Source organism: Salminus brasiliensis, chromosome 5 (genome assembly GCF_030463535.1).
Source record: "Salminus brasiliensis chromosome 5, fSalBra1.hap2, whole genome shotgun sequence".
Classification (NCBI taxonomy): Eukaryota; Metazoa; Chordata; class Actinopteri; order Characiformes; family Bryconidae; genus Salminus; species Salminus brasiliensis.
In genome coordinates this window covers 43,312,654-43,340,633 of record NC_132882.1, presented here as the reverse complement: position 1 = coordinate 43,340,633, position 27,980 = coordinate 43,312,654, and the positions used below count along the sequence as shown (strand labels likewise).

At 42.1% G+C, this 27,980-nt stretch overlaps 1 protein-coding gene across 1 annotated transcript; it reads right to left on the bottom strand.

Moving 5' to 3' along the window:
* Nucleotides 1-19: 19 nt before the first annotated feature.
* On the bottom strand, nucleotides 20-27,061 carry LOC140556510 (uncharacterized). Its single transcript, XM_072680511.1, has 9 exons — nucleotides 26,821-27,061; nucleotides 19,567-19,619; nucleotides 18,416-18,445; nucleotides 18,042-18,311; nucleotides 16,133-16,429; nucleotides 9,670-9,963; nucleotides 8,750-8,928; nucleotides 8,475-8,576; nucleotides 20-8,370 (listed from the first exon to the last, which is right to left on the bottom strand). Exons 1-9 carry the CDS (start codon nucleotides 26,973-26,975, stop codon nucleotides 7,510-7,512), a joined length of 2,241 nt encoding a protein of 746 aa, XP_072536612.1. The 5' UTR covers nucleotides 26,976-27,061; the 3' UTR covers nucleotides 20-7,509.
* Nucleotides 27,062-27,980: the final 919 nt, after the last annotated feature.

The following is a 27,980-nucleotide window of genomic DNA, read 5'->3' as shown; positions in this document are numbered from 1 at the left end:
AGGGACTTCCAACAACGGGTGGTGTTCAACATACATCATTTATCCAGTGTTTTCTTCTTGTAAACACAGAACTCACACGTAAACATACACACGCTCGAACCTTCACAAACACAATCCAATGCAGATGGAGCCAACAGTGAATACACATCATAAGACACCAGTACCCCGACACCTAATACACACGGTACAAACAGGTATGTGAATCGTCGTGTTTTGGTGGGTGCGCACTGGACATTAAACAGACGGCACTGGTTTTACAAAAGGGATGCATGTACCAGCAGTGTGCAGGACTGAGTTCATGCTATAACTCAGCTATCTTTTCGCAAAAACAATTAACATGTCTGGTATTTGTCCGAATATCATATGACTCCTTCAACTAGCACTGAGTTTATTGCCATTGTATTACAGGTACGCGACAGTGGGTTTCGCAGGTCGAGTCAGTGCAGATCAACAGTGGCTGGAGTTGACGGCTGGAGGTCCCCCCCCCCAATCACACAATGCTATCTGGCTGGGAGAATACTAGTGTGTGCTAGTGTGTAACTGCTAGTTAGTTGCGTCAGCTAACAGATAGAACTGCTTTGTGTGATGGGGAAGAGGAAGGGTCATCCTGCCCACTCTGAAAGATGGTGGCCCATTAGGTTTTCTTGACAAATGGGGAAATGGCGAACTCACAAAGCCCCACCAATAGGGCCAATGTTTAGACGACTGCACCACTCATCGAGTCCTGTGGTGGGTCAGTAGTAGTTGTTGTTTGGGTTCAATTTCTGGCGTAAGCAAGCACACCACAATAAGAGTCCTTGGGCAGGACGTCTAAACACTACATGCTCTCACCTGTGTGACAACGTCTAACTACGAGTTACAAGCTCTGGATAAGATTATTATCCCAGAAATTGACCTTGACCACTTTTCCACCTGACAGATTAGCGAATCTCGCAATCTCCTGACAATCGATAGGGATAACCCTTAAACCAGGGATCATCAACTCCTGGTAATGCTGTCCTGACCTATCTTCAAAAAGTAGCCCTGGAACTTAAAGTTAAGTTAAGTTCAGGCTGATATTCCCAGGGCTTAATAAACACCCAGCAACTCCTTGGATGTGGATGTCCTTTGGAAGCTGCGGGACAAATTTCCTTTAGCAAGGGGCACCACAACATTTGATCGTCAGTCTAAACAGCTGTAGGCTGGATAGCTGAAGAGTTTTGAGAAATGATGGAAACATTTACAATGTTTAATTAGTGTATCAAACTCCTCCACTGACATTCCCTTCAACCTTCATCTGGTCCTGAGGCTCAGTAGTACGCCTGACCCCTTTTACTCTTGACAGTTTGGGTATGGATACGTCTATGTAGAGACTGAAGAAGCAGAAAACCCTCCAGTGTAATAGTGCTACAATGCTCTATTAAATAAGGGCATATATTTTGGGATATATACTTTTATATATATATATATTGATCTGGAGAACTATATTATTGCTAGCAATATCTTGTTTGCATAAAAACCTCATAAGGACGGGGTTCCCAAAGGCTTACAGTGTATGGAGTGTAAACTGGCCCTGCAACCATATGAATATGATGCACTGTTCACTTCCTTACCCTCTTGTATAACTGTTCCTTCATTGCTTCATGAATTATACACAATGCAATGCCACACATCGCTGCACCTAGCATAACTGAATCTGGATCCGTGTTGGTCTGCAAGAGAAACAAGGGAATAAGAAGGGACCGATTAAAAGTATGCAGCATTTCCTATGATTGTGTGGGAACCCCCACCTTAATTAATGATACTACACACAGTAAGTAAGAGGCCGTGTCAGGGATGTTCGCGTTTTTGTGATTCCAAGTCTCAAGTCTCTGGAGGTTGAGTCTCTTGGGTGTGAGTCAGACTCGAGGCTTGAATTTCTGAAGCGAGAATCCGAGTCGAGTTTCAATTCTCCGAGATGCAAGTCCAAGTTGAGCCCAGAGTGCCTCAAGTTCATTGGGTGTGAGTCTGAGTCTCTCTGATGCAAGTCTTGATTCTCGCAGGTGCGATTTTAGGTCGAGCCTCGAGTCGTTTGGGTTCAATATAAATCTTGAGTCACAGGTGCGATTCCGAGTCGAGCCTTGAGTCTTTAGGGTGCACGTTTAGGCTTAAGTTTTTTGAGTCTGAGTCTCTCTGAGTCAAGTCAGGCCTTGAGTCACTAGGCTTCAATTTAAGTCTTGAGTCACAGGTGCGTTTTCAGAGTCGAGCCTTGAGTCTTTAGGGTCCAACTTGAGGCTTGATGTTCTAAAGTCAATGTCCAAGTCAAGCCTCAAGTCTTTTGGGTGTGAGTCTGAGTCTCTCTGAGTCAGGTCAGACCTTGAGTCACTAGGCTTCAAATTGAGTCTTGAATAGGTGCGCTTCTGGGTCGAGTCTGGAGTGTCTAAGGTGCAACTCGAGTCTTGAGTCGCAGGTGCGCTTCCACGTCGAGCCTTGAGTCTTTAGAGTGCGAGTTCAGTCTTGAGACATCAAGTCTATAAGTTCTAAGCTGAGTCTTAAATCTCAAAAACGAGTCCAGGACTTGACTCTCTCTGAGTCAAGTCAAGTCTTGAGTCACTAGGCTTCAAATTGAGTCTTGATTCTTGTAGGTGCGCTTCTGGGTCGAGCCTCAAGGGTTCAATTTAAGTCTTGAGTCACAGGTGCGTTTTCAGAGTCGAGCCTTGAGTCTTTAGGGTCCAACTTGAGGCTTGATGTTCTAAAGTCAATGTCCAAGTCAAGCCTCAAGTCTAGGTGCGAGTCTGAGTTGAGTCTCTGATCTGCAGATCCAAGTCAAGCCTTAAATCTCTAGCAGTGCAAGCTCAGTCTTAAGTCTCTGGTATTCAAGTCCGAGTCAAACCTCAAGTCTCTAAGTTCCAAGCTGAGTCTTAAATCTCAGATGCGAGTCCAGGACTTGCCTCTTTAGAGTGCAAGTTAAGTCTTGAGTCGCAGGTGTTATTCAGAGTCAAACCTCGAGTCTTTAGGGTGCAAGTTAAGTCTTGAGTCGCAGGTGTGATTCAGAGTCAAACCTCGAGTCTTTAGGGTGCGAGTTAAGTCTTGAGTCGCAGGTGTGATTCAGAGTCAAACCTCGAGTCTTTAGGGTGCGAGTTAAGTCTTGAGTCGCAGGTGTGATTCAGAGTCAAACCTCGAGTCTTTAGGGTGCGAGTTAAGTCTTGAGTCGCAGGTGTGATTCAGAGTCAAACCTTGAGTCTTTCGGGTGCAAGTTAAGTCTTGAGTCGCAGGTGTGATTCAGAGTCAAACCTCTAGTCTTTAGGGTGCGAGTTGAGTCTTAAGTTGCAGGTGCGATTCTGAGTCAAACCTCGAGTCTTTTGAGTGCAAGTTAAGTCTTGAGTCGCAGGTGTGATTCAGAGTCAAACCTTGAGTCTTTCGGGTGCAAGTTAAGTCTTGAGTCGCAGGTGCGATTCCGAGTCAAACCTCGAGTCTTTAGGGTGCGAGTTGAGTCTTGAGTGTCTCAAGTCTTGAGTTGCGATTCTGAGTCATGCCTTGAGTCTCTGTGGTGCAGGTCAAGCAGGAGGTCTGTGGGATGAGTCTCAAGTCTGAGTGGCGTCTCTGATCTGTGGGTCTGATTTATGCCTTGAAACTCTAGGGTGTAGATTTATGCCTTTAGGATACAAGTCTGAGTCAAACCTCCAATCTCGGAGTCTGAAGTGTCTCAAAGTCTCTGGATTGCAAGTCTTGAGTCTCTGATATTGAGTCTGAGTTGAACCTCAAGTCTCTATGTTGTCGTCTTGATTATCTGGGGTGTAGGTCCGAGTTAGGGTCCCACATGTACGAGTCTAAGTCAAGTCATGAGTCCTGGACTGAGGAGTCACTTCCTTACTTACTTACTGTGTTTATGTACAAGTCCATAAACGTTGCACTCAGTATTGCTTAAAAAGGTCTTGAAATATTAAGGAATTGCACATCTGCTGCGAGAGGTTTCCCGGCCTACTTGACTCGGGTCAGAAAGATTCAGAGATTCTGAAAGCATTGGTGACTAAAGGCTTTATTATCAGCTAATACTGGACATTTCCTCTGCAACTACAGTTAATATCTATGTATGAAGGATCCTATCACAGAGCCTATTCAAGGGACGTTATCTAGAGTGGGCAACAACCCAATAATAAACGCATGCTATTTACATTGCGTACTGTGCATTAGCATACTATATATACTATATTATACCTTATGGCTTGTAAATGTTTTTTCTTCTTTTTTTAAATACTGATATTAAAACAGGTGTAAAAGGCTTAGAAAGAACAAGGCCATTCTGAGAAATGGTGAGGGAGGACAGTCGTCGGGGATGCCTAAGAAAAGACTTTGTAAAGCTTCACTCGTCAGAAGATCCACTTGGGTGATTGAACCCAGAAAAAGAAAACAGCCTACAAAGTTTTCGTTGTCATCAGTGCACTGCAGTGAATGTACCATTTGTAGTCGGTTCGAGCTGACTTACGACGAGAGGTAGAGGTTATCTTCTGCACTAGCAAACATCTGACCTCCCATAGGTACACCCCCCGATTTTAGTAGATAATAGAAATCTCAAACTAGCTACCATGCACCCTCAGGAAGAGAAGAAAAGCCATATGCAAACAGATTCGTAAAGAGAGCCATTTTCCAACACTGACTGCTGGTGCAGTAGCAAAAAGGGCAGTGGTGTTCGGATTCTACAAGAGGCAACCAGAATCTCTGTAAACTGATTTTGACAACTACTGATGACTCTCCAGGCTGGCTTCACATGGAATCTCAGGGCAGGGGGTTGGGAGGCGAGAATAAAAACGGATAAGCTAGCAACAAGCCACGCTAACGGCGGGTTAAAACAGCTAGCGCAATCGGCTGAATATCATTAAAACCTGCTGAAAACTCCCCAGATGCTGGTAGCTGGTTTCGGAGCTTCTAAACTGGTCTATGGTGGTTTAAAAGTTGGCCATCCTGACCAAAACATAGGCCTACCCAATGCTAGTCAGCAAGCTAGTTGACAAGCTTAGCTCTAAACTAGCATAGCGTATGTTTTCATGTGAGTTTGAAGGTTTAGCTGGTCAACCAGGTTTCCTAGCTTGACTAGCTCGAGCTGGCCAGTCTTTTTTACCTCAGGAAAGTTTTAACAGGTTTATAACGTTCAAATTTCAGGGGACACTCCGGCCGAAATTAAGAACGTAACATTGCTAATCCTCTAGCTGTGCTGCAGTAGCCTCTAAAGCTAAATGTCATGCTTTTAAAAAACAGAAAACCTCCTTCTGTCGAAATATCCTCACGTAACTTTTCAAAAACCACAACTGCTGGTGAAAAAGTAGCAGAACAAGTGCTAGGAACAAGCCGTCTGCTTCAGACTGCTGTCATATTAGCCATATCTAGCACACCTGCTAGCCAGAAGCGAACTATTTGCCACCGAATGTCGTTTAATGATGGTCGCAGTAGATCGTAGATCACTAGAGCTTTGTCCGGCTGTTTCGTGAAACTTGCTTCATAAAACGACGGCGTAAACTGTTGAGGATGAATATCCGCTAACCAAGGTTTACCCTGTGTGGCACAAGTGAAATTTAGCTTCACCTAAGTTTAAAAAGACCACTCAATACGGCCAATATCAGAGATGTAACCACTGTTGTATCCGTTGTAAACATATCCACGAATATCCTACAGCTATGCTAAGGCAAAGCCTCTAACAAATCAGGACAAGTGCTAAGCTAAGCTAACTGCTTTCCAGCAAATGTTATTTTGGACGAATTTTGGCATCGTTAGACTCATGGGTATGGCACCCCATGACACTTTAATCAGGGTAAATCCCACTGTAACAATGTCTGCTGGACTTCTGGAAAGGTCCACTGCGAAAATCTGAGGTAAATGTTTGAGATGTGGCTATTTGGCGGTCAGCTAATGTCACTGCTAGGACAAATACACTAATGGCTACAGTATATCTGCGCTAACTTTCTCCAAATCATTGTTGGCGAGAATGGATGACTCTTAAGACTCCTCAAATGAGAAAGACAAGCTAAGCTAAGCTAAGATTAGCATGGTACCTCAGCTAGGGTACTTTGCAGGCATTTTGAGAAGGAAAAAGCTACGTTGTCCTACATCTCAGGTATCAGTGCCATTAATGCTAGCATGGTTGCACTTATTCGGCTGTAGACCAGTGAATGGGCCAGCAGGCGAGACTGGTTGAGCATCGTAGGGATTCCTAATGGTTGTATAGAGTATATGCTGGGCACTGCAGTGTGAGAACATTGGTAAACGAATTTAGCGAACTACAGAATTCTGCGTAACACACCACCAGGCCGGAATGTCCCTTTAAGCAATTAACGCTACATGAGAAGCCAGCCTGATAACGTAGATCTTAAGTGAATCTCAGCGTGAGAGTGCTGATATAGGATCCGTTGCTCTCAACTGCCGAGCACGAAAAGTAGAAACTAGTCCCGCATCAGCCCACTTACCCGGTCTCGGTTCCGAAAGCGTCCGGAGTTCCTCGTAGAACATGCCACACGATTCAGTGAGTCAGCAAACATGAACATCAATTTCCAATAAGAACAGGCACCCATAAATGGTTACTGTAACAGTAGTCATGCTAGATAGATCTACAAATTGAAATGGCCTATATTACTCAGAGGGATGGGCTGGATGGGAACACTAGGAGTGTCGGTCCACTACTACTGAAATTACCCTGTGGATACATTAACCCAAACAGTTGTCCAGTTGTCGTAAGGCTCTGTTCATGTGCTCGGGGAGGACATCCATTAATGCGGTGTCTTTCTTGGCGTAATATGGACTGGAAGCGTCCCAGCAGAAATTCCTCCCGGAAAAGCCAAAGGTTCCAGACTGTTCCCAAAGCGGAAAGTCACAGGATAATCCAAGAAAGGTCGCGGTGTTGAGTATTTGGTAATTGTGCTTATGTAGGTGTTCAGAATCCACATTTCGTTTCGTAGCTCAGGCCTCTTGTTTGTTTTTTTTATTAATTTAATAGGTTAATAATTCTACTTGTGGTATAAATATGGTGATTTTTTTCTATAATAAATTGGGAAAGGGGTGGAAAACTGCCTTTGTTTGATTGTGGGTGTACAGATTAACTATCATTCCAGTGTCTGTTCACTACTGCAATCTCTGAATACGGAAAAGACTAATGCAGTATAAGGTCATTCTCTTAATATTGGCATGCAGTGGCTTCATATTTAAGTATGATAGGAATGTACATCGCGCTGGCGTATCGGACGCAAGGCCGGGCTTCAGCCCGGGTCAAATAGGCAAGCGCTGTGATATTACCTGTGTTTAATGTTTGTTATGGTAGAAGTAGTAGTAGTAGTATTACAAAGTGATTAGATAGTAATAGAAATCGGGTGAATCGACAGTGGACGATCTCGTCACTGCTCGTTGTTAGTTACACGTTAAGAGTGAGACTTTTGAAACAACTGAAAGGCCCTCCATCGCAATAAGTCAGTGAATTCTTGCTCGTTGTTAAGAGTGGATATCCTCGATTGTCAGCGGTGTTAGGGACATTTGGAGGGAGCAGGAATCCTGGCAGTGGTGGTGACCTCAAGTGGTGGACGCTTCCTCCTGGCCTGGGGCAGGAGCGCCGTCGCTGGGGGAGGCCGAGTCTAGCTTGGCCTCGGGAGCTTTTACTGTGTCTGAAGCTAGTTTGGAGGGTTCGGTGCGTTTCAGCAGCAGATCCTGGGTAGCACTTGGCTCAGGAGATTCCAAATCCAGCTTGGACTCCAGGGTGCCGTTGGTGGTCGGCTCGGGGTCGGAGGCTGGAGCGGCTGGTTGCTTGAGGGGATCAGGGGTGGGTGATACAGCTGGCTTAGGATCCAGGGATGGAGACAGGGCAGGCTTGGTGTCAGGAGAAGGAACAACGGTGGCTGCTTTGGGTTCCGGTGTTGGGCTCAGGGCAGGCTTGGGGTCCGAGGTAGCTGGTTTGGTTGGTGTAAGATCGGGAGTCGGGGAGACTGGGGTTTTAGCAGGAGTGACTTCTGGTTTCGGGTCAGGTGTTGGCGTCACAGCTTTCGGGGGTTCTGGACTTGCGGGTGGTTTGACTTCGGGAGTCGGGCTGACGGCTGGTTTGGAGTCGGGCGTCACGGCAGGTTTGGGTTCTGGAGATGGACTCAAGCTCGGTTTTGATTCAGGGGCAGGTGAGATGGTCATTTTCGGTGTTGCAGGTTTGGGTTCAGGGGCTGGTTCTGCTTTTGGAGCTGAGGGTGCTGGAGCCTTCTTCTCAGGCGCTGGTTTGGCATCGGTGGCAAGAGAGGTGCTGAGGGCATCGGTCTCTGCAATGGGTGCTGTGGGCGCCTCGGTGTCACTGTCCAGTGGAATACCAGCTGTGTTGAAACCTACCCCAGAGTCACTGGTCTCCATGTTCTTTTCGTGGATGCTTGTGTCCTTGGCAGACACTTCCAAACCCTGGACATGGGGCAAAAGGAGAGCATTTGGTCCACAGTGGTCCCACAGGGTGCATCTAAAAGCCTCGCAAACTTTTTGGATTAGTTTTTAGTCTTAGAACAAACCTTAATGCTGACTTCAGTGCTCTGAGATTTCTCTGTGATATCTTCCTTCTGCGACAAGGCTGGGGCCTCCTCGTTGTGGCGAGTGAAGGCATCCTGCACCACCTGCAAACAGACAGACGTAGTAGCCACTTACCATGACCCTCTAGTGACCATTCAGCTAGTGGAATGGAAACCAACTGCCTGGATCAGTCCTATACTAGATGAGCTTTGTGCTCTATGCAGGCTATTGGCTCCTGGCGTGGGTCCCCCCCCGACAAGTTTGTGCCATTGGTTACCTGTCTAAAAGCATCCCCTTCCTCTTTGCCAGCATTTTGGGCGATCTTCTCGATGGCTCTGGCTTTTTCTGCCCTTTTGCGCACCTTCACCAAGCATGACACCAAGCACACCAGCAGCAGGACCACCGTCAAGGCCACCAGAGAAATGACCGCCACAAAGACATTAGGCAGCCTGTATGCTAAAAGGTAGAGAGAGGGGGGAGATTCTTCCATTTTTTCATTTTCCAACTTTACATATTCAGAATAGTCTTTTTCACTTCTAAAAATACAAATATATTTATATTGAATAGTAAAGTTTTCTGTTTGTTTTAAAGGGAATAAAATGGACTTTCTTTAATTTATAGAAAAGAAATTTCATTTTTAGACTTTTTAGCATTTTGAATGATAGTTCTAGATTTATTTTTACAGTCTTTACAGTTTTTATACTTTAAAAAAAGAAATTTTAAAATTTTACATTTTCTTAAATTCTTTTAGAAATTTTAAAAGCACTTTTATTAGAATTGTAAATGGTATTAGATTTTCATGAAATTTGAACAGTTGAGTTTTACACAGTTATTTCAAATTCTTTTAGAAATTCTAATAACAATTTTTTAAAACTTGGAATAGTAAGAATTTGGAATAGTATAATTTTGTACTTGTAAAAATTGTGAATAGCAGAATTCTTAGACTATTTAAAAAAATATAAATAGTATTAATAATAATATTTTTGTGAATAGTCATTTTTAAACATTTACAGAACTGAATAGTAGTTTAGAATCTTTCTTCTTACAGCGAAGTACTTATGGATCATCTACCCACTCAGACCCATTCATCATGAACCATTCAACAATATAATATGCAACTGGTGTTACTGTTTTTTTTTGGTGTCAGTGACAATGTAACACTTTGAAGTAAACTTAGGGGTTGTCCACATCCCTTACCTTGCCCCTCCAGATGAACACTGGCCACTGGGAAGCCTTGCAGGTCAGTGACTTTGTACAGTCCTGTGTCGCTGGCCTTGACCTGCTCCAGGATACACATGGAATCCTCCATGGAGAAGCGGTCCTGGAGGTCCAGCTCAGGAGGCAGGGTCAGCTCACCCTTATCTATGATGACCCAGGGTTGGGCGGACGCGCTGGAGTCCGGTGAGTAGGTCAGGCGGACGGAGGAGCTGTTCAAGTGCAGGTTGAGTTTAAAAGTGCCTCCGTATGGAACTTTGACAAATTTCTGATGCTCTGCAATGAGAGGAAGGAAGGAAGGAAGGAAGAACTGTAAGAACCAAGTCAGTCAACATGCCACTCAAATGTGACTTGCCTTACTACCTGGAGTACCTCCTGTTTAATGACTCAATCTAAAGTGAATTTAGGGTGAACTGCCGTAATGTGGGACACTTAAGAGATACCTGTTAGGAGTAGGTCTTCTTCAAGTAACTGCAACTCAATAAAACAATGGGTTAACACAGGCTGTGATGGTACAGATCATGTGAAGACAGAAGTAATGGTGCTATAATACAGTTGTTAAAGTAATAGTTTGTTAATTAAAATAAATAAATATATGTTATAAATTTGTTTTTAGATGAAAACTTGAATATAGTTTTGTAGAACTAAAATGTGTTTTTGAAAATAAGAATTTATGATAAACAAAATTAATATGACTAGTAGAATGTTTATATTTTTAAAGAGTTTTAAGTAGCAAAGAGTTTTTTTATTCTAAAAGAATGTTTTAGTAATTAGTAATAGTAATTGTTTTAGAAGTTTTGAATGGTAGAGTTTTCAGTTTTTTTCAAAACTTTGAACTTTTTAAGTGTTTTAAGTGGGGTTTTTTTCTATGTGTCGGGGTATAGATTTTGCTATTGTGTTATTGTCTTTAGTCTTCTACTGAATTACTTTAGATATTTAAGGTGAATGGCATGTTATATTCAATACTTTGGATTGCCTGCATCTCTGCAAAAATAATAATAAAAAAAAATCTTTAAAAAAGTTTTTCTTTTTTAATGATTTAACATTTTAACGTCATGAATAGTTCATTAAAGTGTTTAGCTGTGCATTTAACTACGTTAAACTCTGCATGACAGACATGTTAATATAACCTTATATATAACTTAATTTCTTTCTAATAAATTGCGTCACACAAAATGCAACATTTGTTTTAGAAAATAAGAATTTTTGAATAGTACTTTTTAAAATTTTGAATATTAGAGTTTTAATTTTTTAATAACTAGTAGAATGTTTATACTTTTAAAGTTTAGTTTAGAGTTTAGATAGAGAATAGTCTTAAAGTCTAAAAGAAGGTTTTAACAGTAATAGTTTAAGAAGTTTTGAACCGTAAAGTGAAGTTTTTATTTTTTTCAGAATTTTGAACTTTTAGAGTTTTTAGTGTTTTTTTTTCTTTCTTTTCAAAATAAAAGAACTTTTAGTCAGGCAAAAATATGTGCCGGGGTAGAGATCTTGCTTTTGTGCTATTGTTTAACATAATTTCTTTCTAATAAATTGCATCACACACATTACAGGAGAAGGAAAATAACTTAAAGTCAATGTAAAAAGATTTCATTTCAAGTGATTTTGGAGCATTTCTATTGGTCCATTCATGAGGATTTTTTTATATGATGTAAAGAACAACTGCCAAATTCATATAATGGCAAAAAGGGAAAAATAGTTTTTGCATGACTGCAAAAAAATACATAAAAAACATTAGTGTCTACTGAAATGCATAACCGCTGCACCTCTAGTAAGTGGTAAAAATGACTGAACGTGGGTTTGCACAGGTTCCCTCATTAGGGGATGCAGATTGTCTAGCATTTCCTTTAAGAGCGTGATATCTGCATTTCCTGTTTTGGTTTGGTTAGGACACACCCTGGGGTTTTCAGAGTGGTGCTTAATGTACTAGATTCATAATGAAATACACTCTAAAAGTCTGAAATGCAAAACATGCCCCACATTATGCTCATTCCCACTAACCACAAATGACAAAATGCAGTCCGAGCACTAATCAGCTCAATGAGGCGTAATGCACCAGTATGGGGCCTTTCTTGCAATCAGGAGATGCCTGTTAGAGAGTCGATAACATAAATGTTAGATACAGCATAAATACAAGCCTCCGTATGTTATTTTTATGAGGCCGTATTTATTTTTGGATTTGGAAAAAATAAATCAGCAGAACCCAAATACTTAATTCTTTATGCCCCACAGTATCTGAGCCATGGACAAAAGCATATATGACTATATACTGGAATCCAGCATATGAATAAATATGACAGTTTGAAGGAAGGGCAAAAGGTCTCAGAAGAAGGGCTAATGGGCCGAAGCATAATACATCATCTGTCAAACATGGTGGAGGTAGTGTTATGGATTGAACATGAATGACTCTCTCAAAATGTCATTTTTATTTATATGCTGAATTCCTATTCATAGTCTTTTAAGCTTTGGTCCATAATTCATATGCTATGGGTCATGTGGACATCATTTGGGGTTTGCAGAATATTCCTTAACCCATGCCAAATCAAAAATCCCCCCTAAGAAAATTCAATACACTCTTCGAAAAATAAAAAAATAATAATCTTAACATATTAGGGGCTTGTATTTATGATAACATTTTACCATTTGTTGCTAACGTGAATTAGCCTAATGTGAGGAATGTTTTTTTCTTTCTATGTGAAAAAAGGGCTAATGGTTCAAAAGCATAATACGTCATATGTCAAACATGGTGGAGGTTGTGTTATGGCTTGCCAGTGGAACTGGGCTACTCATGTTTATAGACGCTCAGATTCGGTCTAATGCTGCAAAACTGATAGGAAATCAATTTATTAGCATTTGACATGTGAGATAACCTTTGAAGTGGCCTAATTTTATTGCTTTTTTTTTTTTACAAAGAAATGAATTGTGCAGTAGATAGCGCTAAAGATTTGAGAAAACTTCAACAAAAACCATGCAATTTCACCAGAGTGCAGGGAGCCTTTCCAACATCTAGTCAACTCAGGACCACTCCCAAGGAGCTACGTAATGTGAGATTCACCTCGAGATGAAAGCCACAGCTAACAACGGCCTCCCCAGTTCTGGGACCAGTTTCTCCAGACAGGGCTCAGGATCTGGAGCATTCTACATCATCTGTCAAACATGGTGGAGGTAGGTGCGAGTTTTATATACTTGCCATCAGCTGCCGGAGCCTGGGAGAGCACAATTGTCCGGGTGTGTAGATGGCATCACTTCATCACTTCAGCATGATGAGCTTGTTGCTGGCTGGCACAGGCAGACGTCTGCTAGCCAAAGCTTCAGAGCTGGGTTCCATGGAGCGACGTTGGCTGGTTGCCCGGTCATGTTGCATCGGCGGCAGCAGTAGGCGAAGAGGAAGTGGCTGGTTGAGTATGTGTTGGAGTCCTCATCCTCCCAGTGTCGGCAGCATTACGTGTGACTGGGGTGATAACTAACGAGTGGGTCATTGGCTATCTGATATTGGGGAGGACATGGGCAACCAGCAACCGCCACTGATGCAACCAGCCACCGGTACAACGTCACAGAGCAAGCAACCCGCTCTGAGGAAAGCGCCGGGTACCCAGCTCTGATTCATCGGCTAGCAGACGTGAGAGGGTGAGGAAACCATCTACCCACCCGGAGAGAGCAATGGAGGCCGATTGTGCTCCCTCAGGCTCCGGCTGCTGATGGCAGGCAGCATGACTGGAGATTTGAACCCGGGAAGCGATCCTCAGGTCTGATTGGGCCTTATTAACCCTAATGGACACAGGCCGAGTTCGGGCTACATCCCATCACTTTCCTATGTTCCAGATGATGTCATGGAGTGGAAGAATACTAAGAAAAGGAGGAGCAATAGATGAACAAAAGGAGAAATGAGCAAGAATGAAGAAGGAGGAAGAGGTGCTATGAATATTTTATGGGATGGGTAGTGCAGGCAGGGATCTGAGAAGCTCTAAACACCCCTCCCTCCCTCTCACTCTCTCTCTCTCTCTATTATTCAATACCTCACTGCCCTCGTATGATGCCCTCTTTTCTTCCAGCCTCACAAAGTCGAGCTATGAAAGCATCATCGTTTCCAGTAATAGCTGCTAAAGAAGTCTGGTGTAGTTCAGGGGGGGTTAGCAAGAAGACAGAATCGCATGGGCTATTCTGGAATACAAGCCAGGGTCTAAAGTAATTGGACAGTGTTGACCTGTTCCCTGAGCCGATAAAGGTAGGGATGTCGATGGATCGGATATCGGCCTTAAAGGTCACACTGGTCAAAAGGCTGATCGGGACATCCCTAATGTAGCCGTTCATGGAAATTCCATCCATGGGGTCTACATAGGTGTTGATGCAAGTGAAGGAGGCCATCATCATTACCCAGCTAACATGCCCATGTGGGGTCTGTATGCGTAGCCCAACTTCCATGTTGGCCCCACCTATGGATGCCCACCAGGGTCCGTGATGGGACCAGGAGGGGTTAAACATGGGCACATTGTACACTGAATATGGGGCCCATGTGAGATGATGGTGGGCTGTAACAATAGGGTCCATTTAGGAGGTCCAACTGGCTCCCAGTAAAAATGAATGTATAAGCTCATTCAGAGCCCATGCCCACCTGGAACCCACCCAGCCGCCTATGTTCCACCCATGGGAGCCCCACATGAGCATGCTGGCTGGGTAGACTGGAACTATAAGGAGTTAGCACTGACAACCTCAGCGCCAAACAAACCCGGAAGATCATTGAAGACAACTAAACTAGACGGTGGCAGAATTCCTTCCCTGGTGAAGAATAACCCCTTCAAAGCATCTAGGCAAGTCGAGAACACTGCTGAGAAGATTACACTACTGAAGAATTCCTTTACCGCCCCCCCAACCCTCTTCTTTTCTTTCTGAACAGGAGGAAGGACTCCTATAATAACAGAACTGCCGTATACAGCCATTACAGTCACGACAAGGGGTCTTTAAGAGCTTAGGACTGAGACAACCAAACATCCCGGATCCTTATTATACTCATTAGGAGTCTTGGAAATATCAGGTCAACTGCCTGAAGCCCCCGAAAGGAAAAACATGTCTGTTTGTTTTTTCTCTTTCCCTCAAAAGTTATGAATTATTTTAGAATTGATTACAGAATTGCTTCCTGAATTTTGACTTTGTATATCTGAACATTATTTCTGAACATTATTTATTTTCTTTGTGTTTAGAAATAGTGACTTATTTTCAAACCTTTGACCAAATGTATTGAAATTGAGTTAAAAAAAGTTCTAAAAATTTTTTAATTTTGTTGAATTGTGACTTCATATCTCAAAAATATTAACCTAGGGTGTCAAAATACTGACTTATTTTCTTTAAAAAATGACATAACTCAAAATAATAAAAAAAAGTTTGTCTCAAAATACATATTTTCTTGAAAAGATTAGGGTCTAAAATACTAACATTTCAAATTTGACAAAATACTGACTTTTTTCGTAAAAAGATTAACTTATACTTTTTTGTAAAAATAACTTATTTTTATTTAGAATTTAATAAAATACTGACTTATTTTCTTTAAAAAAATGGACATAACAAAATATTTCTCCCATTTTCTGAGGATCTCAAAATACTGACTTATTCTTTTAAAATGTTGAATTAAAAAAATAATAAAAAAAATGTTCTCATATTTAAACCAAGTATCTTAAATTAATGTTATTCTTTCAATAACATTTGAACACACTACTATTATCCTGAAATATTTCTCAATTTTATCCGAATTATGTCTTAGTATTTCAAAACATCGACTTCCTATGTAAAAATACTGACGTTTGTTCTAAATTAGAGTCTTGGAATAATTACTTTTATTGAAATAATGATTTTTTTTATGACTGGTTATTAAGTAGTATCTACAATAATGAAGTAGTTAAATAATAATGTATAGTGTTGAGATAATAAGTAACTATTTTTTATTATTCAGTGCACTGGGAATTAGTCTGCTGTATCATAATCTTACATTGTCCCAAGCGCTGAGTTAGGGTTCTGCTGTCTTTTAACTGGTAAAGAACCCAGTCAGTTGGAAATCATTAAACCATTAAAATGTTCTGTGGAACCAAAAGTAGCTCTTCCATGGCATCGCTCAAAGAACCCTTTATAGCACCTTCATTCATATGAATGCAGAGAAATGATCAGAGAGGGAACCAGGATGACAGCCGTTAAGAAGGTTGGTGTCTACAGAAACTGCGGGATAGTTGCAGTTCGTGGCTGGGAGCCCAGAGTGCACAACTGACCTTGCTCTCTCTGGATGGGTAGGATGGACCTCCCTCTCCCCCATCCCTCATCTGTTAGCTTATACAACGGGATAGGAGTTAGCGCCAGAGGTGTCGCGTTAGCGGCAGTTTAAGAAGATGATGTGGAACAGCTCAGAGTACAGGATCCCACCCCGGGACAAACAGAGGGAGACCACCACAGGGTTCCTTCCTACCTTTGACATTCAGGCAGATTTTCTTGATTACTTTCCCACCGGCATCGGAGATGGTGTAGCTTCCCTCGTCCGCCCCAGTGACGCCGTGAAGTACGAGGCGTTCCTCGTTCATCCTGAGGCGGCTCTCGTACCCCGCCTGGAAGGTCCCGTCGCCTTTCACAATTTCCAGTGCCGGCTTGGACGTCTGATTGGCCTCCACGGCGCTGGGGCGAAAGCCCACCCCCATGGGGGTGGAGATTCCGTCCAGAAAGACGTGGAAATTTTCTCCATACTTCACTCTGTCCTCGTTTGTGCAGTCTGTGTGGAGAGAAAGAGAGAGAGAGAGAGAGATGGATGAAGATCATGGAGCACTTGCTAAGAGCTTAGCTATTAAGAGTAACTGGGAATGTTGGGATGGGATGATGAACCTGTTGAGTGTTTTGACTAGTCTGGAACATGGGCTAGGTGGGTTCCAGGTGGGTTCCATGGTACATGTGTTATTACTGGGACCCAGTTGGGGCTCATTGTTACAGCCCACCTTAGTCTCACAGTGAACAACCCAGATGGGGGCCATGCTTAACCCCTCCTGGTCCCATTACTGACCCTGGTGTACCTCCGACACAGCCAGCGCAGCCAGCCACACCTCTTTTTTTCGAACTGCCGCCGATGCGACCTCACTAGGCAGCCTGGAGGGAAGCGCCGTATACCCGGCTCAGACGCATCGGTTAATAGACGTATAGACGAATAGAGTGATGTGGCGGGGGGGGTGTACCGCCATCTACCCACCCTAGAGAGAGCAAGGCCAATTCTGCCTCTTTAGCATTAAACTGGAGCTGTGCGGCTAGCAAGCTAACAAACGCTAGAAGGGAACAGTCACCCAAATCAATACAGGCCCTGTACAGGTCTGCTACCTCCACTGCCAGTTGTTCAGGTTAAAGAACAGGCCGAGAACAAGAAAGCGTGAAAAGCGAGGCACAGCTAGAGGAAAGAAAGGCATAAAGGCAGAGGGGAAGGCATCCGGGGTGGTCTGACAGGACAGTAATTACTGCAGTGTATCATTACTCTCCCACTCCATTAACTACCACATGCACCCCACAATGATGAGGCCTATTCTGGGCCCATGCTGAATTTGTGTATATGTGTGTGTGTTGGGGAAGGGGGGCGGTTACGGTTCATGGGGGCGCATTGAGGGGGCTACACATGCACATGATTAGTACTCAAAAACAGAAGTGCTTTATAATGTTCTGTAATGTTGGTATGATACATGTACTGCCAAACTGCAGTACACTACAGGATGGGTAGGGGGCGATATTGCTTTGAATAATGATGATGTCATAAAATGGCTATATATATATATATATATATATATGTGTGTGTTTGTATATCGCTGCTGTCCAATGAAAACCAAGTCTCTCCATTTTTGTCTGTTTATATATGTATATGTATTTATATGTATATATTTAAAATACTGTATATATATATATACATATCTAAACAAACAATCAAACAATATACATATATATATAATAAATTATTATAACACATTGTGTATGTATATATACACAAATACAAAGGTATACATATATATAAATTATTATTATATATATAATTCATTATTTGTATAAAATGCATGCATACATACACTATATACACAATATATACTATACTATATATATATACACACACAAATATTTTATAATAATTATTTACAATAATGATTTATATATATGTATATATATATATATATATATATTATAATATATATATATACAAAACATTGTGTATATATATATTATTGTAAAATATGTACATTTATACGCATATAAAAGTTGCATTCTTATTATGATTAAAAAACAATATATATATATATATATATATATATATATATGAAACGTTCCAGAGCTAATTCATCACAAGAATGTAGCAGCACCTCTGACGATGAGTTTCAGGCGTTTGACGTCTTCAGGTTTTTCGCCGTACTTGACGATGTAGACTCCCTCGTCAGACTCTCCCACGTTCTCCAGGATTAAATGACTCAAGTTCTCGATCAGTTTGACCCGAGGGCTCTGCACCTTCCCCTCCTTCATCATCACAAGCTCACGGCCTGATGGGCCGAGCGTGGGCTTGAACACCACCTCTGCCCCTTTCAGCGGCACCTGGATGTGGAAATCCTCGCCCAAGAACACGGTCTCTTCTTTTGCTGAAAAATGTAACGGACAAAGACCAAGAGGAAGAGAGAGATTGGAGATTGGTAGAGAGACATCTACTGGAATAGTTGTTGGAAAATGAGGGATCAAATCTTACCGTTCGGAGTCTCTGCGAAAGCTGCTTGGCCTCCAGAGAAAAGAGATACAAGTTAAGATTCAGACCCACAAATGAATTAATCTCATTTCTAGAAGAGCTGAATCCATTCATTAGAGGAACAGTTCGGTGAAAAAGCAATAGTCTTTGTTAGGGAATCATCTCATGTTCCTGGTCTGGGAACGTTCTGAACATCCATCAGTAAAAACTCAGAAAGGTCACAAATTCAGAAACCAAACCTTTAGGCTTTAGACATTCACACAGCAGGTGAAAGTGGCCCCAGTCCAATCTCTCTGTTTATATCTGACACAGATGTGTTTTCTGTGTGGAAGTGTGAACGGCAAACACACTGAATCAGATATTTTCAGTCCAATTTGGGCCACTCTGGTTATGTTAAGCCTGCCAGTCCAAATCTGATTTTTGATAGTCTGGACAGTCAGAAACCACATGAAATCCGATTTTTGAAATGCTATTGCAATCGGATTGTACTGATGTGCCTTAGTCCGGACATTCTGGCTGTTCAAATCGTATTTGTACTGATGTGTCTCAGTCTGGACACTCTGGACGCTCAAATCAGATTTGTCTTGATGCGTCTCAGTCTGGACGCTTAAATCTGATTTGTACTGATGCGTCTCAGTCTGGACGGTCGAATCAGATTTGTACTAATGTGTCTCAGTCTGGACGCTTAAATCTGATTTGTACTGATGTGCCTTAGTCCGGACATTCTGGCTGTTCAAATCGGATGAGTACTGATGCGTCTCAGTCTGGACACTCTGGACGCTCAAATCTGATTTGTACTGATGCGTCTCAGTCTGGACACTCTGGACACTCAAATCGGATTTGTACCGATGTGTCTCAATCTGGACGCTTAAATCGGATTTGTACTGATGTGTCTTAGTCTGGACGCTCAAATCGAATTTGTACTAATGTGTCTCAATCTGGACGCTTAAATCGGATTTGTACTGATGTGTCTTAGTCTGGACTTTCAAATCGAATTTGTACTAATGTGTCTTAGTCTGGACGCTCGAATCGGATTTGTACTGATGTGTCTTAGTCTGGACGCTTAAATCTGATTCCGTAAACACTCTTCTTTTCACTGTTACTGGAGCTGTTTTAGCAGACGTATTTAGCTCTATTTAATAAAAGTGTCTTACCCAAGCACAGCAGCATGCTGAAGCCCAGAAGTCTGAGGCTGTCCATGGTAGCTCTACACAAAAAGAAAGGGGAGGAGTTTCATTACAAACACAGAAAAAGAAAACCAAGATGTGATTGAAGCTTGAAGCGTAAATTTTTACCAAAATGACTGAATTAATCACTTAGGAATCAGTTATGGTCAGTGGCTGCCTAGAGTCTGGAACTCCTGGACATCACAAGGTTCACCATTCTAGCTTTCCTTCCTTCAGATGCTTGTCCAGGCCTTCACTACAGCTTGTTGCTGCTTGTTTGTGGGTCTTTCTGCGATGGTTTTGTCTTCGGTAAGTGAGTCAGGTGTGGTCAGGGGACTGGCTTGTCCATTTCAGAACATTGCACTTCTTCTCTAAGAAGTTCTTGGGTTGCTTTCACAGTGAAGTGAGCTCTCCACTTTTCAGACGTCACCCTGCAGCACCCATAAACACCAGTAATCAGGTGCTTCAGGTCAAGAAGCCTTCCTTTCCTTCTCCATAATCCAGCTCCATCGGCATTGGCCATACACGCCTATGCCATGGCAGTGCCTCCACCATGTTTGACAGATGATGTGATTCGCTTCTTCAGGTCAAGAACCCTTCCTGTCTTTCTCCAGACTCAAGCTAATCTCAAATTTTCTAAGTTTCGAAGTTCAAGACGTGAAGTTGGACCAGCTATCGGGCTGATACTCGGATAATTAGGCAGATTCACTGAACCCGAATCCTGCATCGCTGGAATCAGAGGAACCTACAGACCTGATACACAAAGCAGACAGCTAGACGTCTGGGTAGCTGATCGGAGGTTTGAGTCTATAATGGAGGACAGCCAAGAGCGAGGGGGCGGGGGATTAATGATGTCACAGCCATAGCTACTCTTCCATATAAGGAGAACTGAGAATGGAGGGGCTGCCAGCTCCTTTTTGGTCTCACCGACTTTGAATTTCAGAATAAAAGTCAACAACATTGTGCCGAGATCCAGCAAAATTATAATTTTAGTGACATAAATAAAAAATTGTTTATTTATATTTTATATATTTATATTATTACATATTTGTTAAGGGCCAATCTTGATGCCTTACGTCTCTCCCACATGGTGAGATATATGGTTTATTAATTAAACAATGGTCAATATCGGTCGCTATGCAAAGTCTATGCATCGTATCGGAACAGAAAAGAATCAGATCAGTCCATCCCTACTACGTACTGTTCGAACTCACCGAACCATCAGATTTATATATAACGAAGGTGTGGAAGGGAGCTCAAGCTTGAGCTGGAGACAGGCCCAGTGCATTAGCCAACTGTAGTCATAATTCTTTCAAAAACCAACACACAAATTTAAAGCCCTGACACTTTGATAAACTGCCCTCAGCAGAGGTCATTTCTCTGTTTTCTCATTTCGCAGCCTTTTGTGTCGGATCAGTCGATGCCTGAGTTTGGGGGAAAATACTGAGAGCAATAAGGAATGCTCTGAGGGCAGCGTTGCTGAATTAGCTCCTTAAAGACTCATTACAGCATGTTTGTAATTATGAGAGTGCCGACCCGACTGCTGCACCGCTGCTCGGAGATTGCCCATTGATTCGTCTCTCTCCGCAGGACGTGAACATCATAGAGGAACTAATTTGTTCCCGGGTGGATTGGATTTCAGTAATGACACGGCGTGGGTTCGGGCTCTTTCGGCTGAAGAGCTGGTGAGCAGCTGGTGTTTGCAAACAGTGTAAAATGTCTTTTTTTTTGTTCAGAAAATTGTTTTAAAGAATTAGGAATTCACCAGGAAGTTTAATGCTAAATATTGAGTGTGATTCATTCCACATGGTTTCATCCACCCAAAAAAATACGGTTTTTCGGAGCTGTCTGTCAGCCCCTCGGCATCACACCCTCCCCGCCGGGGCGATTCCGAGTCGCCGCCCACAGAATGACTTTTGTTGTGTTTCCGTTCTGGTTTTGATTCATGGATCCGGTTCTTGTTCATATACAATCATGTATGTTCAGTTCAGTGTCTCGATTCGGTTCAGTGTTTGATTCAGGCTCATCACGTCATGTTTAGTTAATGTGTTGCACCTGAGACTGGGGGTACTAAAGAGGCTTCGGCGCTCAGTTCGACGCCGAGCATTAATGGTTTGGAACCTTGAGGTACCCCGAGAGGTTCCTGTCTCTGACCACGTTTTGTTTAGGGTGTAAGATAGGGCTAATGGGAGTGGTGGTCTCAAAATGACATGTTGGATCATAAACTTTTGGTGAAATATAATAACAATTCTTGTATTTTTTAATATTGAAATGTATATCACATAAAATAAATCTTTTTTTCAATGTATTTTTTTTTACATACGAGAATAAGTTTTATCTCATTATTAGTAATCTTATTATTAATGCAATGATTTTCCTTTTTTCTATATAAATTCTATATTTACAAATGCAAAGGCCTTTTTTTCTCAGTCTATATCTTAAAATTGTATTTATTCTAAGAACCAAAAAGGCATTAAAAATTATGTAATTAATACAAAAAGGTATAGACTTTTTTATTTCAAAAAATAAAATTAATTTTGACTAATTTTTGAAAATTAGATCGCCAATTACCCATCCCACTCGTTAGTACTCTTCCCCATCACATGTAATGCTCCTGACTCTAGGAGGGTGAGGACTGACCCATGCCTCCCCTGCCTCTTTTTTTTTTTACCTGCTGCCGCACCGGGTACCCAGCACTGATGTATCGGCTAGCAGACGTCCGTACTGACCAGCATCGAGAGCCATCAACCCACCCGGAGAAAACCAGGACAGCTGTGCTCTCTCAGGCTCCGGCTGCTGATCGCGAAGCAGCATTACACGGGATCCTAACCAGCGATCCGTGGGTCATTTTGGCAGCATCTTAGTCTGCTGGACCACTGGATACGCACAAGAAGGCCCCCCAAAAAGTGTCTCAGATCTTCACACCTGACTTAATTAATGTTATTTGCTCAATTTTGTATGATTAGATCATCTGCATACATCCAGAATGTCCACCTGAATGTCCACATTTACATCACTAGGTTTTTCTAGGTATCTTCTTCTTTGTATCACGTAATTAATGATCATCTCCTGAATCATCTCCTAGCAGGCAGAGCCAGGCAGTCGAAAAAAAAAAAAAAACCTGAAAAGGATTATGTAACATCTCACCCGCTTATCTTCAGGACAGCTAAAGCCTGAGAGCTCTGGATCTCTGGATCTCTGGATTTCCGTTCAGACCCTTCCTTCTGAACAATCTTCTTAGCTCTCAGCTGGCACTTCCAGAGGATCTTAGGAGGGTAGATTCACGGCTGTCCTGAACTAAAAGTCTGTATCTGAGAGTGGAGCAGTGGAGTCATTCTTCAAAACGTGACGGGGTGGTACGTGACGGGGTGGTAAATCCCATCGTTCCATCACAACTGACTGAAACCCGTTTAGGGTACTGCTCACATTCACAGCGAGTGACGTATCTAGAACTTCCTGAAGGATCCCCGAGGATCTTGAGGGACGGTTTTGCTCATCAAATCAGTCCGAATGGAAATCAGTACAGGATTGGTTCGATTCCCCTGTCACCACATCGTCACCTGATGCTTAAAGCCTTCAGTTCAGCTCCTGAAGCACTAATCAATGGAAGAGCTGGGCTGGCAGTATTTGCCTGGATACAGCAGGACACAAAGATCCTGGTTGGCCAATTTTCACTCCAATCCACATTCAATATATTCGTACCACCAGCTCAACAGCCTGATGGGGTCCTGAGCACTGAAGAGCAAACAGGGTGTGAACAGAGGCTAACGAAGGATGCAGAGAAACAGATGGACTACAGGCTGGACGTCTAGACCAGCGAGGTGCTTCAATATGGACTTTCAGATGGCCAATTACCTCCGCCGACACATGCACAACCAGCCACCGCCTCTTTTCCAACTGCCGCCAAGGCAACATCACCGGGCAACCAACGCACTGGTGGGTACCCAGCTCTGATGCATCAGCTAGCAGGCGCCTGTGCCGGCCAGCATCACACTGAAGTGATGTGAAGAGGGTGGGAGAGAGGCTATCTATCTACCCACCCGGAGACAGCAATGCCAACTGTGCTCTCTCAGGCTCTGGCTGCTGATGGCAGACGGCATGACCTGGGAATCGAACCAGCGATCCTGGGGTCATAGTAAAGCTTCTGACTAGAAGGGATAGCCCTACGCCGGAGTGTCCGGATGGTTCTCACAGTGTAAAGGACAGACAGCGTTTTTGCAGCCCTTCAGTCTGCTCCATCTTCTCCTCCACCTTTCATGCCTCAAACTAACTCAGGTCCCCTTCCCTTACATAACAGTGAAGCATCCCACAATATTCATCATGGCAAGGTTCCACCCTTCCCTAAAACACACATACACACCGCATTCATAAAACATGAGCATGAGCCGGCAGCCAGGCATGAAGGCAGGCGGAGGGAGCAGCAGGCCATTTTGGCATCACACAAGCAAAGCACACGAGCCACCTTCCCCGCACCATCATCTCTGAGGCCTGCTCTCTGAGGAGCTACAGAGCACAGCCAGAAAGCACAGCTGAAGGGGGGGGGGCAGTGGGGGGGCTGCCCACCAACACCGACAGACGTTGATTAACTATATATATATGTATATATATATATATTTCAGCTATATTCATATACAAATTAACTACATAATCTATATTAGTAGATTAGAGTATATATATATATATTAGAATTATTAGTAATATACTTGTGTGAATATATAATAATAAATGAATGTGTGTATATATAGATACTCAGCTACTTTACATTTTTATAAATTATAATATATATACACTAACTTACTAATATATATATGTATACATATATACACACATTCATTTATGGGTGCTATATATAAATGAGTGTGTGTGTATATATATATATATATATATATATACACACACACACACATTTAGCTACTTTAAGTATTACTAATAATTATAATACATGCACACTCTATATATATATATAGTTTATCTATATTAATATTTTGATTTAACCATATAATTTATAGTTATAGCATAAATACACACACACACACTCATATATATATATATATATATTACTAGTAGCACTTAAAGTGGCTGATTGTGTGTATATATATATATATACATATATATACACACATATTTTATTGTTAGTTATAAATATATATATACTAAATTACACATACATATTACTAGTACTTATAGAAGAATTAATTCGAATTGATTCATTTAAAGGTATGACAGCATTAATAAATATATATAGGTGAAATATATATAGAAAACATAATTAATTAAATATTTATATATGTGAACATTTTTATTTCGATTGCGATGAATTAATGATTGTATAAGCTGCTCGAGTTGCTCAGTTGGGTTGGCGCTTGAATTCTCCTTAATTAATCACAGAAAAAAAACAAAGTGTTCAAATAATGAGCGATTAATCGCTCTCCTTGGTGCCCTTTGACCCAGTGTATCATTATCAGTTCTGGTCACTTTACACAATATGGAGGCAAACTGAGGGAAACGACTCGGCACCACTCGGTTTCCTTAATGCTGCATTTACCTTTACGAAACACGCAGACGGAGCTGAACCGTGAATGGGAGCACTGTGCTCTGCGGGTTCTGCAACGGGGAATTTGCATACCACCGGAGTCCCTCAACGCACAGCGCTTATCCACCATCCCGGAGGTCTGCCTTCAAACGCAGACTAAGCAGGTTTAGTGTACGACAGCATTAAAACACACACACACACACACACACACATATATATATATATATATATATATATATATATATATATGTAGATGTGTGTCAAATATTTAATTATATATTTCAATTGTATCTTGATTAATTACCAATTATGTAACCTGCTCGAGCTGCTCGTTTGGCTCTGTGTTTGAATTCTCCTCCTTGTTGCTACCATGTCCCAGACAGGACAGGGCGGAGTCACGTGACCATATTGGGACAGTACATGAACACACACAGTAGGGAAAATACTAACAGAAAAAAATAAATAATAATAATAAAAAAAACTAATATAATCGACACAGGGAAGATTCTGTTCTGATTCTGAAAATAATAAATAACTAAACAAATAAATAAACAACAATAACATATATCTAAACTTTATTATTATTAAAATTTAATAATTACTGGAACAAAACCGCACAAAAGTCATTAAAATATAAGACATTAACATAAAATATTAAAATATAAAAAAATCATTACAATAAATAAACAATAGTATATATCTGAACTTTATTATTATTAAAATGTAATAATTACTGAACTAAAACTGCACAAAAAGTCATTAAAATATATAACAAATAAAATAAAATATTAAAATATTAAAAATCATTACAATGAATAACACAACATTTCATGCAAAAGCTCATATTTGCATATCGCACCTTTCCGAGGTATCAGTGTTGCAAAGGCAGTGCAGCCCTAACCTCTCTCTGACGTCATGGAGAGCAGGTAGTCAGGCTGCTACGTCAGACTGGGTGTGGATACGTCTACTGAGATTGCACCGGCTGTGCACGAGCCGATGCACTCACTGCACGCATGCATGCATCCTCCTGGGCCCATTACATGAGGACACGAGACGAGTGCATTGATAGGCTTGGGCTAGGTTGGGCTCTGTGCATGTGTGTGTGTGTGTGTGTGTGTGTGTGTGTGTTACTCGGGAGCTCTCAGCACGAGAACAAAACCTCCCCGTCAGAGAAATATTTGCCATCCCAACATATTTCTCATAGTGACACGATGAGAAAACCGCCCACGCGCCCAGAAAAAAAAAGGATCACGCGCGCGCCAGGGTGCCTCATTTGCATATAAGCTAACGTGCCACTGACTGGGACGATGAACCTTAATAAAGGTTCTGCAACGCGGTTCTGGGTTCTGTGTTTGCACACAGTCCGCGCTCGTGCTCGTGCAAGTGCTCGTCCATGCGCGAATTTGCGCATTTTGCAAGCTGTGCACGACAGTGGCATGGTCTCGCGCTCTGCATGCTGACTGCGCATTTGGCGTGGTGCATATGCATCACGAGGTGCCGGTGCACATCAAAAAAGGTGTCCAGACACCTTTGATGTGCACACACACATTCACACACACACGGTCACATCCAACCTCAATGCCCTGGAAAATTACCAGACAACGCCAAAAAAAAAAAAAAACTGCAGGATTTAACCCCTCGCGCCCTGCACCTCCAAAAAAAGCCCCTCCAAGTCTGTCTGGACGCAGAAGAGCGCCCTTTTCTCTTACCGTGCTCGCGCTGAGGAGCCGTGCGTCAACGCTGAAGGGGGTGAGCGAGCCGCGCGAGGGGTCCGGTTCCGGCAGATTTCTCCGTTCGCCTTCTTCTCCACCTCCTGCTCGACCTCGCCTCCCGAGAAACCCACTTCAGGACTGAGGGTGCACATTTGGAAGACGCTCAGGATTCGTCGCCCGCGTCCTTCGGAGATGCTCGGCTGAGGTCGGTAAAGTCCGGAGCCTCGGCCGCCTCGCATCACCCCCCCCTGCCCCGCCCTCTCCCTCACCACCCCGCCCAGGCGAGGCAAAACGGAAGGCTGTCAGACGATTAATCGCGGCTAATCGCGATGTTTGACGAATTTAATCGTGACTAAAACTTAAAATTAATAAAAATATCATAATAAAAAAAAACACTCGATCATGCTGTGCTGTGTTTTGTGAATAATTCATGCATATTGACTCTAATTACGTCTAATTAATAAATACAATTAATACAATAAAATACAGTATATATTTATATGCTAATATTTCATTTAAATGAAATGTTAAACATAACCACAGTTTAAATAAACCATAATAGCTAATAAAAATAAACATAATAACCGTAATCGAACCCCTTTTATTTTACGTGAGGTTTTTTAAGTTATTTAAATATTTTTTTCATTAAAAAATTGCATTAACATTTTTTACTATTATTATCATCATCACAAACTTCTCTAATATTCTCTAATATCTCTAATATTAATCATAACTGTGCTTAAATTGTCGCAAGCAGTTGTTTTAGGGGTGTGCAAGGTGGTTGCTAAGGATTCCAGCTGTTACGTGTGTTACGATGACACTGTATTGTTGCCATGCTGGGGTTGCTAGGCGTTTGCTATACTGTCCCAGATGGTTGCTACGTGGTTATTGTGTAGTATAATCAGTAGCCTAGCTGATGTCACAAATGGTCGCTGTAAGGTTGCTAGGTGGTCGCTATGGTGATTCAAGTGGTTGCTATGGTGTTTTAGGTTGTTGCTTGTATGGTCCACTGTATCTGCTAGGTTAAGTTAGCCACAAATAAAATAATGCATGATATTACATTTGTATGGTTAATTACCAATAATTTAAAATAAATAAATAAATAATGCATCCTATTTTTTTGATGTTTGATGACCTTGATTGAAATAGTGAAGCGT

Excerpts from the sequence above, each read along its gene's own strand:
- LOC140556510 (XM_072680511.1), bottom strand. The coding sequence starts at position 26,975 with ATGTGCACCCTCAGTCCTGAAGTGGGTTTCTCGGGAGGCGAGGTCGAG. Across the intron at positions 18,312-18,415 it reads TTTCGCAGAGACTCCGAACG|CAAAAGAAGAGACCGTGTTC; the intron begins GTAAGATTTGAT and ends TACATTTTTCAG. Across the intron at positions 8,371-8,474 it reads GCACTGAAGTCAGCATTAAG|GGTTTGGAAGTGTCTGCCAA; the intron begins GTTTGTTCTAAG and ends CCCCATGTCCAG.